At 42.2% G+C, this 17,932-nt stretch overlaps 2 protein-coding genes across 2 annotated transcripts; both read right to left on the bottom strand.

Moving 5' to 3' along the window:
• Window positions 1-1,264: 1,264 nt before the first annotated feature.
• Window positions 1,265-8,318, bottom strand: LOC146987031 (rac GTPase-activating protein 1-like). Its single transcript, XM_085775989.1, has 16 exons — window positions 8,206-8,318; window positions 7,493-7,695; window positions 7,154-7,302; window positions 6,500-6,569; window positions 6,321-6,374; window positions 6,042-6,119; window positions 5,773-5,890; window positions 5,438-5,586; window positions 5,176-5,340; window positions 4,995-5,090; window positions 4,624-4,822; window positions 4,332-4,437; window positions 4,065-4,197; window positions 3,837-3,945; window positions 3,537-3,645; window positions 1,265-2,809 (listed from the first exon to the last, which is right to left on the bottom strand). Exons 1-16 carry the CDS (start codon window positions 8,288-8,290, stop codon window positions 2,734-2,736), a joined length of 1,899 nt encoding a protein of 632 aa, XP_085632115.1. The 5' UTR covers window positions 8,291-8,318; the 3' UTR covers window positions 1,265-2,733.
• Window positions 8,319-10,806: 2,488 nt separating this feature from the next.
• Window positions 10,807-17,470, bottom strand: LOC146987032 (major intrinsically disordered Notch2-binding receptor 1-like). The gene is made up of 4 exons (XM_085775996.1): window positions 17,104-17,470; window positions 14,005-16,009; window positions 13,375-13,590; window positions 10,807-13,145 (listed from the first exon to the last, which is right to left on the bottom strand). The coding sequence occupies exons 2-4, from the start codon at window positions 15,997-15,999 to the stop codon at window positions 12,951-12,953; spliced, it is 2,406 nt and encodes an 801-aa protein (XP_085632122.1). The 5' UTR covers window positions 16,000-16,009; window positions 17,104-17,470; the 3' UTR covers window positions 10,807-12,950.
• Between the last annotated feature and the right edge of the window lie 462 nt (window positions 17,471-17,932).

A 17,932-nucleotide genomic window follows, 5' to 3' on the forward strand; every position in this document is an offset into this window, starting at 1 on the left:
ACCTCAAACAGGCAGCGCTGCAGACAGCTGCTACAAGCTGCACTGCAACAGCCTGACACATATAGACTGTATTCTCTATCAAGTCGATTCCAGCAATAACAGTACCTTATGAATTGAATAATGTATTGATTGTAATTCAGCTTCCAGAGATGGTAATAGTACTGTTATTTCCTTTGGCATCACTGCTTGCAGTTCGCTGTATAAATAGAGGAATTAAATAGTGCCGTTGTTGTTGTGTGTTTACCAGCTTACATTGTAATTTATTTAAGAGCTCTTAATTGGACTAGTTACTCATTTGGCCCTCATTGGTCCCACAGCAGAGTGGAGCTCTATCACGGCACACTGGGGCATGCTGGAATATGGAGCTACAGAGACACACTGTACACAGCCAGCTGTTTGATGTCTGCAGCCGCCGAGCGTATGCTGCAGCGTGCAGCATAAACACACAATCCCCCGATGAGAGGACAGATCGACACACAGGAGACCTTATTCCAGGCTAATGAACTATTAATGTTGATTTGAAATTCAAACATTTTTTGGAGGGTCTTCTCCGCAGCCGTTCATGGCTCCGTGCACGCGTGAGAAAGAAAGGAAGCGAGGACTAATTTGGATGAACTCTGCACACCATATTTTTCCTTTCTCCCCCAAACAGCTGGGCTCAGATCTCAAAGGGCCTAATGGTGGTGCTGAAGCTCTGTATTGAATGAGGCCATATAAAATGTATGTCAATGGGTTCAGCCCGAATTTAGCTCTTTCCACAGTAACTGTTAATGGAATAACTATAAGATGTATAAATGATCCCTGCTTTAATTCATAATAATGTTGGACCTCATCGCCTGCCCACTCAGCCCAATAGATTATGGAAATAGCTGTAATGACTATTGGAACAATGAGCCAAATTGCATTATCATTCAGTGCCATGTCGGCTTTGGAATAACTGGCGTTGTGCTTTTGCTCTTTCACTGAAGATCTCGAATAATAATGGCCAACATTCAATTTAGACCAGGGAAATGAAGATGAAGAGTGTTAAACATGAATGAATGTTTTAGGCTACATGAATACAGCATTAACACACTCACAGTTAATAGGATAACACTAATCCATACTCAGGTGTATGAGGTTTTTTTTTTTCTTAAGTTAATTTGCTGGGTTAAAAAAAAAACCCCACATTTTCTACGTGTTTGCTCAGGGGCCTCATTTCAGCAGGGATCCTCTCCCCCCTCCATGTCCATCTCATGCATGAACAACACCCACCGAGACAAAGGAACCAGTCTTTTGATGTTTTATTTTTAGCTCAACTATGGACTTGTATGATCTTATTTGAGCTGAGACAAAAGAGTGAACGTTAAACGTCAGTTCACAAGATTTTGTCAAGTGAAAATAACAAAATCAGGTTAAACAGGATATAATCAAAGATACAGTATAGAGATACTGGAATGGATGTATAAAATAAAAATACATATAAAACAAAGCAGTGTTATAGTTGACTGACAACTTCTAATTATGCCCATTTCTTACTGGCAGGCAAAGCTCAGATAGACTTGGCTTTAAATGAGAATACACCAAGAATCAGCATCAGCGTTTCCCTCAAAGTAACAACTACTTGCACCAGTGTCATCATCGCACTCAAGTCAGGAGTTTCTAATAGTGACAGTAAGAGCAGACGAACGCTCAGAGGAAGGAAGGGTGGCTTCTTGTTCAAGAAAGCTAGAGTGGATAATAATACTGAAAACAGTGACTGTGCATGCAAATCAGTTTCCACATTTATAAATTAAAGAAGCTCCAGATTTTATTATGCGATGATGACACAGGTGAGTCTAACATCTTTGGTTTAGGTGAGGAAAAACGTTGACTCGAGCTGTTCTAGGTTAAAGGGATAGCTCACAGTGTTTCTTTTCTGTTAATAATATAAAAAGGAGTGTCAGTAACTCTGACTGGTTATGTGCATAATATACAGTAGACTCTTCATTAGTTAAGGTTTGCATATCAAAAGTGGTGCAACAGCAACCTCTAGTGGCGTGTTTTCCCAGGTAGAAAATACATTAACTCGGATTGTTACATTAATACAGTGCAAAAAGCAGCATTATTCCCATTCATAATCAGTGTTTACATTGTAGTATTGTCAGCGTATATAAGGCATGATTGTTATGTCAATACCACACAATCAACATACATATAAAACAAAAAAGTTAAAGTAGGAAACCAGTGTAAGTTTCCAAGACGATGACAAGGAAACTAAAACCAAAAGACAAAGGAACACTGGCCAGTAACACAATTTCTTTTCTCTCTGTCCGTTCCAGCTGTGTATCGCACATGTGTTTGTGCATCTCTGTTGCTGCAGTTACAACCACAGGTCCAAAGATGAGGAAACACCACTGAATGCACAGCTTGCGGACATCAATGCCAAGTGTTAATAGAAAATAACGATCCTTGAATTGGTTTCAAATGGTCACGATCACATAGACGTCACCACAGTTTAGGTCGAAAGTAAAATCATTAGCAATCAAAAGATATAAAAACAAACTTAAACACTCACGTGCAGAAATCTTTTCAAAGAATAAAAATCTGGATAGAAAAGTCTTGGTTATTAGAAAAATAAAGAGGAAAAAAGTCAAACTATTATTACATGCTAAAATTGCACAGTAGTTTACCCACATGATCGTGTGAATGTATATGCAGTTACTGCAGTAACTAACCCAAGAGTAGAACAGAGCGAGTGTTTTATGTGCTTCATTACTTCAGCTGTGGGGAAGCGAAGAAGTTGCCCTGGCGGTTAGAGGCGGCTGTCGCTTTGCTCTTGCTCCCAAATCTAAGAACGGAGGCAGAAAGAAATGTTGATTATGATTGTAAACTTAACAAACACAATAACAAGAACAAGGAGGAGTTAGCTGCATTTGCTTTGAGTTCAGCTTAAAGGCATAAAGACGGGAAACTCTAGCTCAGTTTTGAAAGCGCCTAGGCTAAGCTGAGTGTCTGCAGGCCTTATTATGTGCATCAACATATTACTTTTGGAAATAAACTTAATTTTTCAGATGGAATACTGTGATATTTAAACTCTTGCTTTTAATGTAAGAGAATGTAACATTTGTTTGTTTATTGTTTTTTCTAGATAAGATTTAGAAATAGCTTTTTCTCAACATTAAGGGGTACAATATAGCGTAGTGGCCTTTACATTAATGGCCCTTTATAACTATATGGCACACTCACACAGGTGTTCTCAGCCTGATTAGATCAGATTTAGTCTGTGCTTCACTGCCTTTTCCCTCTCTCCTGTGAGTTTTCTTGCTGCTGTAAAGGTAGGCAGGTTAAATTACAGTGTGTCTGGATTTAAAACTTAAATTTCATCCTGAGCAGAGGGCAATCAGCTGGAATAAGTGTTAATAACCCCCTGTGCAGGTGTGCAGGGCCTTGAGCGCCACTTTTGCTGAAAACACACATTACTGTTTGATAACATGACCAGTTCAGCTTATGCTTATGAAGAATGTTGATCTGCTTTTCTTCAGCTTGATAAGTAAAGAATGTGAGAGTGAGCTTACAGGGTGGTGCTGGAGAGGGTCTGCATCATGCGTTGGGACAGCGAGCTGGAAGAAGGTGTCTTATTCATCATCTGGTGCTCTGGAGTGGTCACTGGTCCCAATATGCTCACTGCAAAAAAAAAATTAAAAAGGTCAATTCAACCAATTATGTCATTTATAAATCAAAGAAGCTGTAAACAGAAGCTCCAATTTTTAAAAACTGGTTTAAACGTCTTATGTCAAATCAAACACATCATATTTCTTTCTAATTTTATTAATTTCACAAGTGCTTTCATCATGTTTATAGCTTTTGTGATTTACCTTTGCGGTCTGGGGTACCAAACTGAAGATCATTGTCCATGCCTACATTATCTGGATGGGCAAACTGGCTCCAGTAGCTACCAGGAATACTGAACAGGCGCTCTACGACCTGGAGACAGAACAAACATGATCTTCATCAGAAAGCGCTGATTTAGAAACACTGGACTACAGGCTCTAAATGTAATATTTGCAGTCATCATATTTATTTTTTATTCTCGTTCTCTTTACCCTTGGTTGTCTGTTTGTGTCGTGCAGGATGGTCATAGGGTCTGGGTCTGGGACAGCGTGACCCACGAGGGTTGGGCCAAAGACCCTGGCAAGGTTGTGCACATCCATTTTAGTATCTACACTCTGAGACACCCTGGAGAAAGAAAGGAGCAGGAAATGAAATTGCAGTCTTTGATTAAGCTGACCCGCATTGCAGGTTTCAACATCCTCTATTCTGGTGTAAACACAGGATAAACAAAAGGCTTTCTGAGATGTAATGAGAATTACTTTTGCAGATGAATCATCAGGCAGGCCAGAGTGTCTCGGTTGGGTTGAGGCAGCTCACCAATGGTCTGGTAAATCATGGCCAGACTATTGTCTTCATCCCGGATTTCTACAAAAACATAAACACCAGTGTTAATATGCCTGTGTATGTCTGTTCCCTCCATCCCATAGAGACCCGTTATATCACTCAGTAGAAAAATAATTAAAAGAGGAATGATACAAAGACTCTAAGACAGATGAAGAACATGCAAACACAGAAATCCCCTGGAGGTTGTTCTGCAAGTCTCACACTCACCAGCCGCTTCCATGAAGGCTTTGTTGAGGTGGAAGGTGAGCAGTGGTTCGGGGAGGTTTCTGAGGAAGTCTTTGAGGACTCCGGTAATGACGTTGATGTCTTCCACTTTGCTAAGTGGAGGTAGAGTCTTCCCTCTAATCAGTTTCTCCTTCAGCTCTTTCACCACGCGCTCAGTACCAGAGACTCTGTACAGGCCAACCTGCCGCAAGGAGAAAGATTAAAGAAACCAAGTCTCATTACCGGCTGCCTGTGATACTGTATTACCACTGAATGAGATAACTACTTAGAGGAGGGAATTATCGATTGTAATTGCTCAAGGGAAAGGATCAGAGCATTACTGTGAAGGTGACTTTGATAAAGTTTTGTCCTACCTCGCGCAGGCCTCTGTGTTCAATCTCCTTAATGCAGTAGATAACCAAAACCGGGATCATTGGGGCAGTGGCTGGAGCATAGTCAGCCAGGGTGGCCTGCACACAAAACACATCATTTTTATGAAGGTTAATAGAAAATTATGTGATGAGAATGTGCCATAAAGACATGAGAGAAATTTACATCTGTGTTTTTCATGGGGGTGCCGACAGCTGTGGGATTGCAGGGAAGGGGACAGCGCTCCCGGCACTCTGGGTGGGTCACGACCCTGCAGTCCTGGCAGCGAAGGTACATCTTCCCAAACTTGGTTCTTCTTCCACAAGGAGCGCAGAATTCAGACTTGATCACCTAATTGACAGAGGGAATACAGCCCGAGGTGAGAAGACTACACCTCAGCTAAATCAATAACTTGCACAAGTACAGACTGAGTAAGCAGCAGTCTTACTGTTTTGGGAATGAAGTGGTGCTTCTTTCCTCCCCCATTGGCTCTGGGGGTTCGCATCTGGGCTGGGAAGTTTGACACTGGTGTGCTGGGAGCCTCGCTTGCTGACTCAGATTGGTCCGTAGTAGTGGTATCGCCCCACCCTGCAGCAACTGTACATCACACATAGACACTCATACACATCAGTCAAATCCCAAAGGTCAATGAAAATCTCAAAATGCAAAATAACACCTGAAGTTTATCCACACATTGCTTTGTTTTGTTTTACAGTCTGTATATATTTATTTTTTGTTGTTTGGTCCCATGAACAAGTTACAAGTTTGTTTGTTTTTTCTTACCGCTCCTCTTTCTGCCGCGTGTCCAGTAAGGCACGGTTTCAATGGTGGAGACGGCCTCGACAGTCCCGCCATTCACAGGCACAGTGATGGTGGTTTTGGCCACGATGGACTCGTTCATCTGCATCATATAAAGAAGCATAAACTGATGTACACTTACATTGGTTCAGAGAAAAATCATTGAGGTTTACCCTCTCTCGATGATTTCAAGACCCCCACTGATTTAGATGTTTGTGCTATATAGTACATGAAGCTGCAGAGGTCAGCATTACCCTGTCAGATGTGTGTCCAGTGGAGCGAGGTTTCTTCATGGCCTGTGGAGGAACCTCAGAGAGTTTTCTGGACGAACGCTGTGGATTAAAAAGGTAACATTTAGGAACACTTTCTCGTGCATAATAAAAACGATTCAAGAAATAGTTAAGACAAAGTTGTTGATGGTGAATATAAAACATGACTATAATCTAAAACTACCATTACCCCAAACCTGGAACAGACCATGTAACACATCGTTAAGGCATGTAAAAGAAATCTGGAGATATGGGATCACTCACTCGTTTCTGCCGTTTTCGCAGTCTCACAGTCTTCATCACAGAAGAGTCCCAGTCCTACAAAAGTGAGAGAAAGACGATAGTACTGAAAAAAAGTCATGGATGGCGTTCTCTGTTGTTATCGCTATTAAATCCTCAAATCAGAGGTCCACCAATAAGAATAATAAAACAGGTCAGTATACCAGAGAGTCGTCTGTTTGGTCAAAGCTGATGTCTGACAGTAACGAAGCTGATTCATCGATGGTGGTCAACCTGTAAAATAGATTAAAATCATCCTTAATATTTGTCTGAAGCCCTTTTTGTGTCCATGGCTAGTTGAGAAACTACACAATGGTGAGATACAAAAGCTGTTAATGTATGAAAAAATGCCTCACTATTCTCTAAAGTGTTTAGTATGTATCCTGCGCCTCTACAACACAGTACACAAACAGTGTATTAACTAGGTAAAGGAAGTGTGCTCTAATCCAAAACCAAGTACAGATTATAATGGGCGCATTTTGCCCCTAAAACTTGAGTCAGTCCAAGTAGATTTTTCATCTAATTGCGCATGTGCAACCAGTAAATTGCTGTTTTTTTTTATATTGGTGAAACGTTGATGGGGCGACTCAAAGAATCTGTCATTACAGGTGGCAGGCCAATGTGTGTGAGGATCATTGGAAGTGTTAATATTTGATTTGCAAGTGGACTTAAGGTGTGTGCCCCTAAATCTTTTGCTTGCGCGCCTAAGATTTTAAAGATTTTAAATTAGGAGCCACTGTGCTCCTAGTAAATAAAGTTAGTCTGGAGCCCTGGGTGCACCTCCAGCTTTTTCTGAACCATATTAGGAGGTCTCTCACTTTCTGCTAGAGTTGAGGTTGCCTTTGGCCGCCTGTGCTGCCTGGGAGTGGGCACTGAGGAAGGCCAAGGCAGAGCGCTGCTCCTCACTCAGATGGACACTGTTGTTCTCTGAGATGAGCAGCTCCCGGATCAGCTGTACCTGACGCTCCTGTTATACACACACACACACACACACACAAATGGACAGAAAAGAAATCATCCAAAAGTTACATAAAGTTTACAAAATGATCCACAAGGGGAGTCTTACAAACAAACATCACAAACAGTATCTGTGATGATGTAAAAAAATAAAATAAAAGAGGCCCACCCATGTAACCCATAAACACTGCTACACTAACCAGCTTCTCGTAGACCGTCTCAGCCTTCTGACGCCGGCGGATCTCCACGTCCACCTGGTTGCGAGCGTGCTTCAGTTTGACCTCCAGGGCTGCCGTCTCAGTCTCAACCTTAGTCAGCGTCTCTTTACATGAAACCAGCTCCTCGTCTGTCCGCAGCCACTTCTTACGGCACTCCTCAAAGTTCTGTGCCATCTGGAGGAACTCTAAAACAATGTAAGATTTAAAAAAGTTAGTTAGTTGTATTGCTGCTCGACACCATTATACTCTTTTACCTTTGCTGTCGCTGTGCATCAGATCTCCAAAAATGCTTTCTTTACAGTAATGATGCAAATTACCATCAGAGTGGAAACAAACAAAGTGCTCTGCTGTAAAGCGGGCAAATGAGTAACTGTGCCTTCCTGCTAGGTAAAATGGAAATGAATTCAATTATCTGGACTATTGACATGGAAATGTTTACTGCACTCAGGCCCTGTCAGGTTTTACTCTCTAAAACAGAGGCTTTATACTCTGCACTACCTCTGCATTCATGCCTGTGGTTAATAATTCATTGAAACGGTATTAAAAAAAAAGAAAAGAAAAAAAAGACGCATCTAGCTCATCCACAGCAGGCTAATTTAACAGCATGAGCACTTAAACTCCATTGTTGTTGTTTCACAGACTGGTTCTGAGCAGAGAGGTGGCAAATGCCAAAGCCCTGTGAGGAAATAACTTACGTGGTTCAATGCTTTCATTCAGACCCTCCACCTGGGCTCCCAGACTCTGGAACTGGTTGTACAGGTTCAGCACAGGCGACTCCATCCTGTCTCTCTGCAGCTGGGTTAGATAAAGCCAGTAAGGCAAGGCAATTTTACTTGTATAGCACGTTTTTAGATGTTGTGTTGACAGACAAGAAAACAGTTTACAACACGGAATATGAGAACACATGGAAATGGTAAACAAGAGCTGATGAAGGCAGCTTCTCGTAGCTACAAAGAAGTAGTAGTAGCAGTAGTTAAAGAGAGGACAAATGCATGATAATGCTAATGTTACTCTTTGTTATTTTGATGGTTTTTTTTACACTGGGTTTAGCACTGAAGGAGCAGTGAAGCTACGTACACTTCCTGTGAGTGGGTTAGCGTTCAAACAGTGATTATAAAGTGGTAAATACAGGCTCGTACCGACAAAATGTCACTTGTGTTTTAAGGCAGAGGTTATCTTCATTATGTTAAAACTGACTTCAATGTCTTAACGTCTCTACGTCCGTGACGACGCTTTCTGGCACGCGAGGTATGCAGCTGTTGACAAGACCTCGCTTCACTTCGTTACAAAAACAAACACACAAACACTTACACTTAGCGCGACGATACGTGTCTGTCCAGGGGGAAAGCGCGGATGTTACGATGATCTACTACAACACCGCCCGGTGTTAAAAAGCAGTAGTTTATGGGGTTTATTCCCACTCCAGCGAGAGCAGCGGCCGCTGAACCACACCTGCCCGATAAAGTTTGCACATTCTTCAAAAGTTCAAAATCAGCGCCGGTTTTCTTCCTCGCTGTGCGATGTGACGGGAAACCGGAAGCTCTATCGCCCCCTGCACATCCTGAGATGTAACTGCAGCTCAGTTATTGAGGCTCACTGGGGGACTGTAATATAATATCATATCATATCATATCATATCATATCATATCATATCATATCATATCATATCATATCATATCATAAACATAACATAACATCACATCATATTTTGTCATGTTGTTAATTGCTGTGCATGTTTTGTAGATTGCCTTGTAATTTTAATCTTATTTCTCATATTCATATTCTGTTTTTAGGGTGACTTGTTAACATCTGATGAAAATTAGCCTCTTGTCTCCTGTCTCAGCCCAGAGTAGGCTACTAGGAAGTCCTGCATTATATAATATAATATAATATAACATAACATAACATAACATAACATCATATTTTGTCATGTTGTTAATTGCTGTGCATGTTTTGTAGATTGCCTTGGCTAATAGTAACTATGTAATTTTAATCTTATTTCTCATATTCATATTCTGTTTTTAGGGTGACTTTTTAACATCTGTCTAGGGAGGGACTACAGATGAAAAATAGCCTCTTGGCTAATTCTGGCGCATTTACAGCAATGTTATTAATGTGCACTGTGCCTGTTTTCAAATAAACGTATTAACGCATATCATAGACACCTGCTCAAGTTTCATTGTACAATATTTTAAAAATAATGTATTACTAAATCAATAAGCAGGTCAATTAAAGAAATATGTATAGATTTTACATGATCTTGCATACATTTGCAAGATCATGTAAAATCTATACATTTTTTATGTACCTTATTGGTTGAGTAATATAGAGAAGAGTATTGATAGAGAAGTGTACTGGTCTGGAAAGATAACGTAATGTTTTAAAGAGGAATCAGAGTCAGTTCAGGCTGTGTCTGAAGACTGGGCATTTTTCTGACATAAGAGTAGTTGCTTGTCACTTTCTTTCAAGTATGTGCTCCTAACCTAAAAACTACTGCACCCAGTAACCCCATTAGTAAAATAGAAGCTGATTTTCACACAAGAAATAAAAACAGACAGTTTTGCTGGAGGTGAGTCAGCCCAGTCTTTGTACCTCCTGCTCTTCTTCATACCAGCACTCCTGTGAAACGGTCAGCAACTGTGTCCTGTTGTTGTGGGCCTGGCACATGGGATGCACGCAACAGCATCATTAATCAGCCACAGATGGCATATCTGGGTGCAGCAGCAGCTCTACTGTGCAACATTCAATGAGGGTAACACACATACACACACACACACACACACACACACACACACTAAATCAATTGCAAACTATTTACTTTTATGTGTCCATAGCACTTTGGATTTTGTTAACAACTCAACAATAGATTAACTCTGTGCATGCCTGTATGATTTAGCATTACATTTGCTCCCTTAACATTGTGTATGTGTGTGCGTGTCCTTTGAATATGGCAGGCCCATTAGTGTTGATTTGAGATAATAGGATCTGTCAGTCAATATGCGCTCTCTGTCTTTTTCAATTATTCATCTCTGTGTGTACATTTCCTCCAGTCACAGATCATTTAACTGCCAGAATTCAGACTGCCTCTTTGCCCTCACTAAAACTGAGTGGACTGTTGTTACTATCTGCAAGCATAATAAACCAAGCACTTCAGCAAGAGAAAATGGGAACAACTAAATTTGCTAAAGAGGGCAGCTACTTTTCCAGAGAGCTTTTTTCATTCCCTGCTTTAAGTGCAGGTCTAGTACCACTTATAGGTCTTAGTTTGGTATTTATCCAATCAGGCAACATACTGTAAAAGGCACATTATGACTTGTCAAGTTTATTCAGACAGGCAACATAAATCACCCTCACAATCATAAATCATATCTCATAATCATTAAGTGTTGAGCACGTAACCAGTCCTGTAATACCTGCACGTCTTTCTTCCATTTACTTGCAGTGGTAACCTGAATAATGAGTTCACAGATCTTCAGTTGTTTGTCTAAAAGGTGCATGGATATTGCAACAGCAACAACAACAACAGGGTCCGAATTTCAGGAATGAAAAAAGTATTAAAGAGGCTCTCATGCACAGACATTTCAGAGGAAGCACCTGCGGATTGTGCTGACTACAGGGTTAGTCAGTGGCACCGCTGGAAAGGTAATGGATCCACAAACAGCCTCTTGGGGGAACAGTTGGCAGATATACATCTACTTAGGAGGATGGATTGAAGCAGATCACGCCCTCTGTACATCCTGTGATTATCTTGCACACGAAGCCAAGCAAAAATCTAAAGGTCTGACACAAAAACAAAACAAGCATTTTGATGCAGTTTACATCATCAGCGCAGAAAAGTGCTTATCTATTGAACAGGAAGAAAGTCATCCATGTGGAGCAAGTGAACACAATAACATGAACACCTAAAAAAAAATGTAATGCAATCCAATATATTATCCCAGCTAGAAACATTCATATTGTGAAGCTTAAAATGTTACATTTTTGTTTTGGTGTTCATTTTGAGGCTTAGAGCTTCACCTTCAGAGTTTGATGAACCCCTCAACAAAAAAAATCAAACTTTTCAAGCTTTACAAAGGTAGTAGTAGTTGTGGAGGCACTATGTTGGATTTTGTTGTGTTTTGCAGGCATACATATTTCGTGTCAACCCCCTTTGGATTGTATACAGACTGGCACCAAATGTCATTTTCAATAAAATGTCTCCTGAGTTAACAGGATGTTTTTACAAAATGGAATGTGACACCACTGGCAAAACTACTTTCATCATCTGTGAGAGGCCGCCAGATGGATGTGTTAGTGCTAAGTGAGTCTGCAGGTATATGGAAAAGCTCTGGCCAAGTGAGTACAGTGAAAAGATAATGTGCGGAGGTGCACTCCCAACATCCCATCAATTGAATTACGAGTAGAATCTCCCACTTAAAGAGTGTTTACTGGAAAAGGCTTCCTCTTTCCTTCACTGCTCCAGGGCCAAAATATCATCAACAACATCAACATTTTTATCTTCCATTTCTAGAAACCGTACACCCGGTAAACACTCTGCCCCACAACTGCAAACACACCCACGAGTGGTGAAGACAGCTCATATTTTCAAGTTTGAAAAATGGGTGGGAACTCTATAAAAATATTGTTTTTATTGATTTCAGCTTGAGCAATATATCTTGTTGCTTAAAGTAAAATACAAGAACCTTCAAACTAAAAGAGAATGAAACCGCTCCTGTTGGCAGAATCCATTACTATTTATAAAGTGTAGATGTAAAAGTCTTATGTACTGATAATAACCTATTATTTTACACAGAAGTGAAATAAGCCCTGTAGTGTTCTCGAGAGAAACAGCAAAATAGAGTCAGGCAGTGCTCAAGGCTAAAGCTGATTCACAACACATTTGTAACAGTGTTGTTTCTCAGAGAAGAGCAGACAGACAAAATGAAAAATAAATAAATTGACACTTTTGCATTGGCTCAGTACTAGTAGTTTCAATAAATGCTCTCTTTGTAGACTTATTTAAATTATTCTGTAATTACATCCTTTTCCAGCCACCTGAAATGATTAACAACATAAATCGTGAAATAAATAACTGTAAATAGTGGAAGAAAAAAAGTTTGGCAATGGTGATGGGGTCGGGGGTGGGGTATCTTACAATTTGTTGTAACTGCATGAAAAATGGACTCAGTGTGATTTCAAAGTAAGCTACAGTTCCTCTTGTTTTTCTGGAGTCATGGATAATGGTGCTGCATGCAGAAGTGCGAGGAGGAGGCGCTGTATGTTAACTGATCTCTCATCCAGCTGCAGGGTCCTTATGTCACACTCTCTCATCTACAATCTCTGAGAGTATACGGTGTCAAAGTTCCAGGGTACAGCACATTGCTGCTGAAAGTGCATAAATGAATGAAATAAAATGGAAAGAGGCATCAGTGTGGGCTGTCTGTCTTGTCTGTGAGGGTCTTCATGAACCCACTGTGCAAATAGGGATGACAATGATGAGAATGATAGTCACTGCTGTGGCAATGAGTGCAACCAGCTTGCAGATCTTGGCCCGGCGCAGGTCGGCCTCTTTACGCCTGAGCAGAGCATCGTAGCCTGGAGTGTAGATGTCGTCCATCCAGAACTCCATATTGTTGGGGTTAAGAGACTCTTGGCCCTGAGGAACATGTCATTTACAGAGTTTCAGAGCAGATACATACGGGATGCGTACAGTATGACCTGAATACAAATTGTTATCTAGGCTATTAAAATATCATGAACTCTTTTCTAAGATATCTCATTTGTGAAGCTACTAGCTCTGATTTATCTGCATAATGCATGCACGTTAAGCCTGTTATCCCCAGAGATAAAATACATATCTTTTCTCATTTTTTAACTATTCTTACCTGTAAGTCCAGAGGGGAGATTCGTGCTTCTTTGTCATCTACAGTCCAGATGGGTCTTCCCCTCCCTTCAGATCTGATGTCCATGATCTTTCCAGAGGTTAGGCCACCTGTCAGGCTGCTGTCTTTGTGGCGGAACAGTGATGAGTTAAACACTTGGTCCACCAGGTTGGTGGATTTTTGGGAGAGTAGGTTAGCTGTGCTGCCTGACGGATCTGCCTGGAAGGAGCCAAACAGATTTTTGAAATACTATTTATGTACAAACAACACCAAACTTTATCTTCACAAAGATTTAACTAATTAGCACCACCAAACATTTGGGTTTGAATGGTTTAGTATATTCCTCTGCATGATTAATCAGATTTTACTGCAAAAAATTAAAGCGATAGTTTGTTTTTATCACAGCAATCATATGATCACGTGGATCTTCCCAGCAGAACAAATTTTGCTGGCTACAGGTCAGACATAGTTTGTGGTTGCAAAGCATGAATACATACACAATGCAACATACAGGATTACAGATTAACCTGTTCTATGAACTGATACACACAGTAGCTGGGACTTCATCTGTCATGTAACATTTATTTCTTTATGTATCACCTAAAGAATGAAATGTGCACATTTGTACTCTACCTGTGCAGATTTTCCATGTGAGCCTTTGCTATCTTTATTTTTCGAGAATGACACAGTCCAGTCTCTTGCAGAGGTAGAAACACTATGCTGTTTCAAATCAGAGACACTTTTGTCTTCAGTCTGCGTTTTGGAGGTGCGTCTGGTCGATGCATCCTTTTTCCCCTCTTTCTTCCCCTTGGAATCAGTCGGAGCTTTGCTGCTCTCCGTTTGGTCCAGAGGAGTGTTCCACCGGCTCCAGTCCAAACTACTGGTGCTGGTCCCTGGAAACAGGTGCCCGGATGCAGACAGAGGCTGAGGGTCTGATGAGTCAGAGGGAGTTATGGGGTGGCTCATGAAGGAGGAGACGCCGCTGAGTGGCTCCAGCCATCTCCCGCTGCCGCCTTGTCCACCGGTGACCGGCTGCTGGATCTTTTCATCCAGTCGCTGCAGAGCGGAGAGCACTTGGGAAATCTCTGACTTTACATCATTCAGTGACTCCAGTTGTCTTTCTATCTGGCTCATACGTAGCAGCAGTTTACACACACTGGCCTTCAGCCCATCGTCACTGCTTTCCAAAGAGTGGAAAAGCCTCTGGAGTTGACCGAGGCGGCCGCGTCTGGCCTCGGGGGTGTCCTGGTTGATGGCCGCTGTCCCGTCACTGGGGTGTAGAACTCCTGTGGATCCACACATACTTATGTCATCTAAGAAACGAAAGATGGCACTAATGTCATCCTCACCAAACTCAGGATCGTCCAACGAGGTCATGAAGGAGAGGCGGTCTGCGTGGACCAGGCTACGGAGACGCCGGGTGTCTGGCGGATCAGTCTGGGTTCCCTGAGCCTTGACTGCATCACATCCACTTGGCAAACCACTATCCCCGCTCTCGCCTCCTGAGGACCCCAGTTTGCTGATAGCAGGGGTTGATCGTCTCGGGAGCAGCCCCCCTTGCGATTCCAGTCCCATCCCAATGCTGCCCACACCTATCCGGTCTTCTAGACTGTGACTCTTGTTGCCCCAGATGGTTCTCTGAGCCTTGGGGGGCTGGAGGTGTCGAGGAGACCAATCTGGGGCTGACCCAGGTCCGAAATAAGTTGAGTCCTGCAGGTCATCAAGACTTTCATGTTTAGCCCGGTGCTCTGGTGATTGGTGGATTGTTGTTGGCGATGGGTAAGGATTCGGGATACTTTCAAAGCTATGATTGTCAAAGCTTTTCGGCCCTTTCGGACTAGGGGACTCACTGCTGATGGTCACCTGGGGTATTAGAGGCGGCTGGTTATGGAAATCCTTCCGAAAGATGTTTCTCTTCTGGTCGACAGACGCCTGTTCGGGTTCAAACACCTCCACGGGTGCAGAATCTCCACTCGACTCACTGTCCGTTTCCAGAGGCAGGTAGATATTCTTCATGACCTCGCTGGAGATTTGACCACTAGGGTACAAGAGCGTTGTGTGAGGCAAGTCAAAAGACACAGCCCTTGCCCTGATTGGAGGGGAGGAAACAAGTGAAATCGGATCAGGCGGAAGACTTGCTCGCTTGCGGGCCGAGTAATTAGATCTAGGAAACAGCAAATGTTGGTCGATCGGCCGACCGCTGGAATCAGAGTAGGTGCGTGCTCTTTCTGGGCCAGGGATGTGCAGCTGGTGGATCCCAGGCAGACTGGGGCCCGGAGTCTGATCAACAGGGAGGACTGTCTGGGCTCTCATTGGCTGACTGTCATCAGGAGCCCCACCCGTCATCTGAATAAGATTGAAGATAGTTACAATATCAGCAGCGACGCCTATGGGTGACAGCCCCTGGCCTCGGGTGGAAACCCGGTCTCTGAAGAGAGTGGCTGGGAAACAGGGGTCCCGGCTGGCAGCGGCAAACAGCAAACTCCTGAGCTCAACGAGATGCTCTAGGTCAAAGCGGGAGCTGACCATACGACAAAGGTCCTGGAACGTCAGCCATTGTCGCATGTTGGCCAGTTCCTCCAGGATCCCCAGAAGGACCCCGGGGTATTCCTGCTGCAGGTTAGCCATGGCTGCTCACCTGAGGGAACAAAAAGGCAAAGAAAAACTAATTTATTTGTGCCTCTCAAAAAATAAGCCAAACTGAAATGCTCTACACATTACCAATAAAAGCTTTTAAAACAAGATATCAACCCAAGGCAGTATAGAAAGACATATACATGACTGAAGCCCTGAATCTGTTACTGTGCATGTGAATCTGAAAGTTTTCAGTTTTTTCAACACATAAAGACATGAAAATATCATAATAATATCATAAAAATCACATTAATATCATTGATATGATATTAATAACATTAAGTAGCATTGTGTGTAATAATAATGTAGGGTATATTAGTATTAGATGTTAGTAACAAACCATGATTACAGCTATGTTGCCATTTATCTAAATTTAAATATGGAAGATAATTACAATTATTACTAATGCTATTATCATATTGCCTATCACGGCTATAACAGTATAGGAAGGCTGCATAGGTTAAAATTAACCGGGTAGTTCCTTAATAAATCACAAGTTGCACATATAGTTACAATATCAACAGTGTCTCAGGTTCAATGCCCTTTCAAAGTCAATCAAATAATCGGTCGGAAGTGTGTTGACAGACAAAGTAATTAGTTTTCAGCTGGGATGGAAAAAGCCCCCTGACTGGGAAATTTCAAAGCGACCTTATTTTTGGCCCTAAAATAACCGATCATCTGATCTGATGACGCCGTCACACTGCGCACATCTTTACCTCACTGGACATTTTTTTTAATCCAACTCATTTCCATTAACAGCTCCGGGGCATTTTCTCTGCACTTTACTGAGCAAATGTGAGACGTGTGTGTGTGTGGATGAAAAGACTGAACCTTTCCTCCTGTAACTTCAGCCCTATAGTAATCGGAAACGAGTTGAAAACGAACTATAGATAAGATCAGGAGAGTGAGGAGGTTTTATATTAATTAAGGCGCAACTATTTATAGGCTATCACTTGTCCCACTTTGGTTGTGAATGACAGAATATCAATGACATGACGATGTTGCAGACGTAATTTGGGTTGTAAACATGTTAGTGAAGGTGCAGCAGCAGCAGCAGCAGCAGCGGAGGTGAACCGTCCGAGGACTATTTCCACTTACCTGAACCTACTGATGGAGAATCACAGCCGCTCCTGCGTCCATCAACACTGACGAATAAAATCCAACTTCAAGCCAAAAGCCAGGCCATAATCCAAACTGATGATCATCATACTGTCACAGTCCTTTGACGGGCTTCTCTGTTGGTAGCAGCGACTATAGCCCACAGCCCAGGCAGGAGAGGAGAAAATTAGAAATCAGGTCATCTTCCCACAAGTCCCTGCAGTCCCCTACGGGACCTCAAAATACATCCAAACGGTTTCCCCTCACCACAGATCAGCGACGACACTTGCAAAGTCAACAGTACACCCTCATTTTTTACCAGATAACACTCGAGGAGGGATACACTCTTGGCAAGACACTCCGGTGTGTATGAGTGGGGCAGGACCAGGAGCATATTTTCTCAGGATGCCATGGCAGTAATTGGTTATGTGTGCAAGGTGAGCATGCGAATAAAGGACAGATTAAAAATTGATGTTTGCTAATTGACACTGCTGGATCTACAAACTGACAGTAAACCATGAGGTCCAGAGTGAGCTGCCTGTGAGATTGATGCTTAGACACTGAAGTATCCTCCAGACTTCAGCCCTCCCAGACTTTTCACCATTACTCTGCATTATCATCCATAAAGGCTTGTACTTAAAACCCCATTAGAGCAGAAGTAGTAGCACTCTGCTACATCGCTGAGTAGTAGCACTCTGCTACAATCAGGATGGACATCTCTAATTCATCGGACAACTCACAGAGGAGCACATCCATCATCCCGTGTGCTGAGCAGTCAATGGGAATCAATGCGGTGAATGAGCCGTGGTATGAAAAGCAATGTGGGTTT

Source organism: Trachurus japonicus, chromosome 5, assembly GCF_045865225.1.
Source record: "Trachurus japonicus isolate A0001 chromosome 5, Traja_1.0".
Lineage (NCBI taxonomy): Eukaryota > Metazoa > Chordata > Actinopteri > Carangiformes > Carangidae > Trachurus > Trachurus japonicus.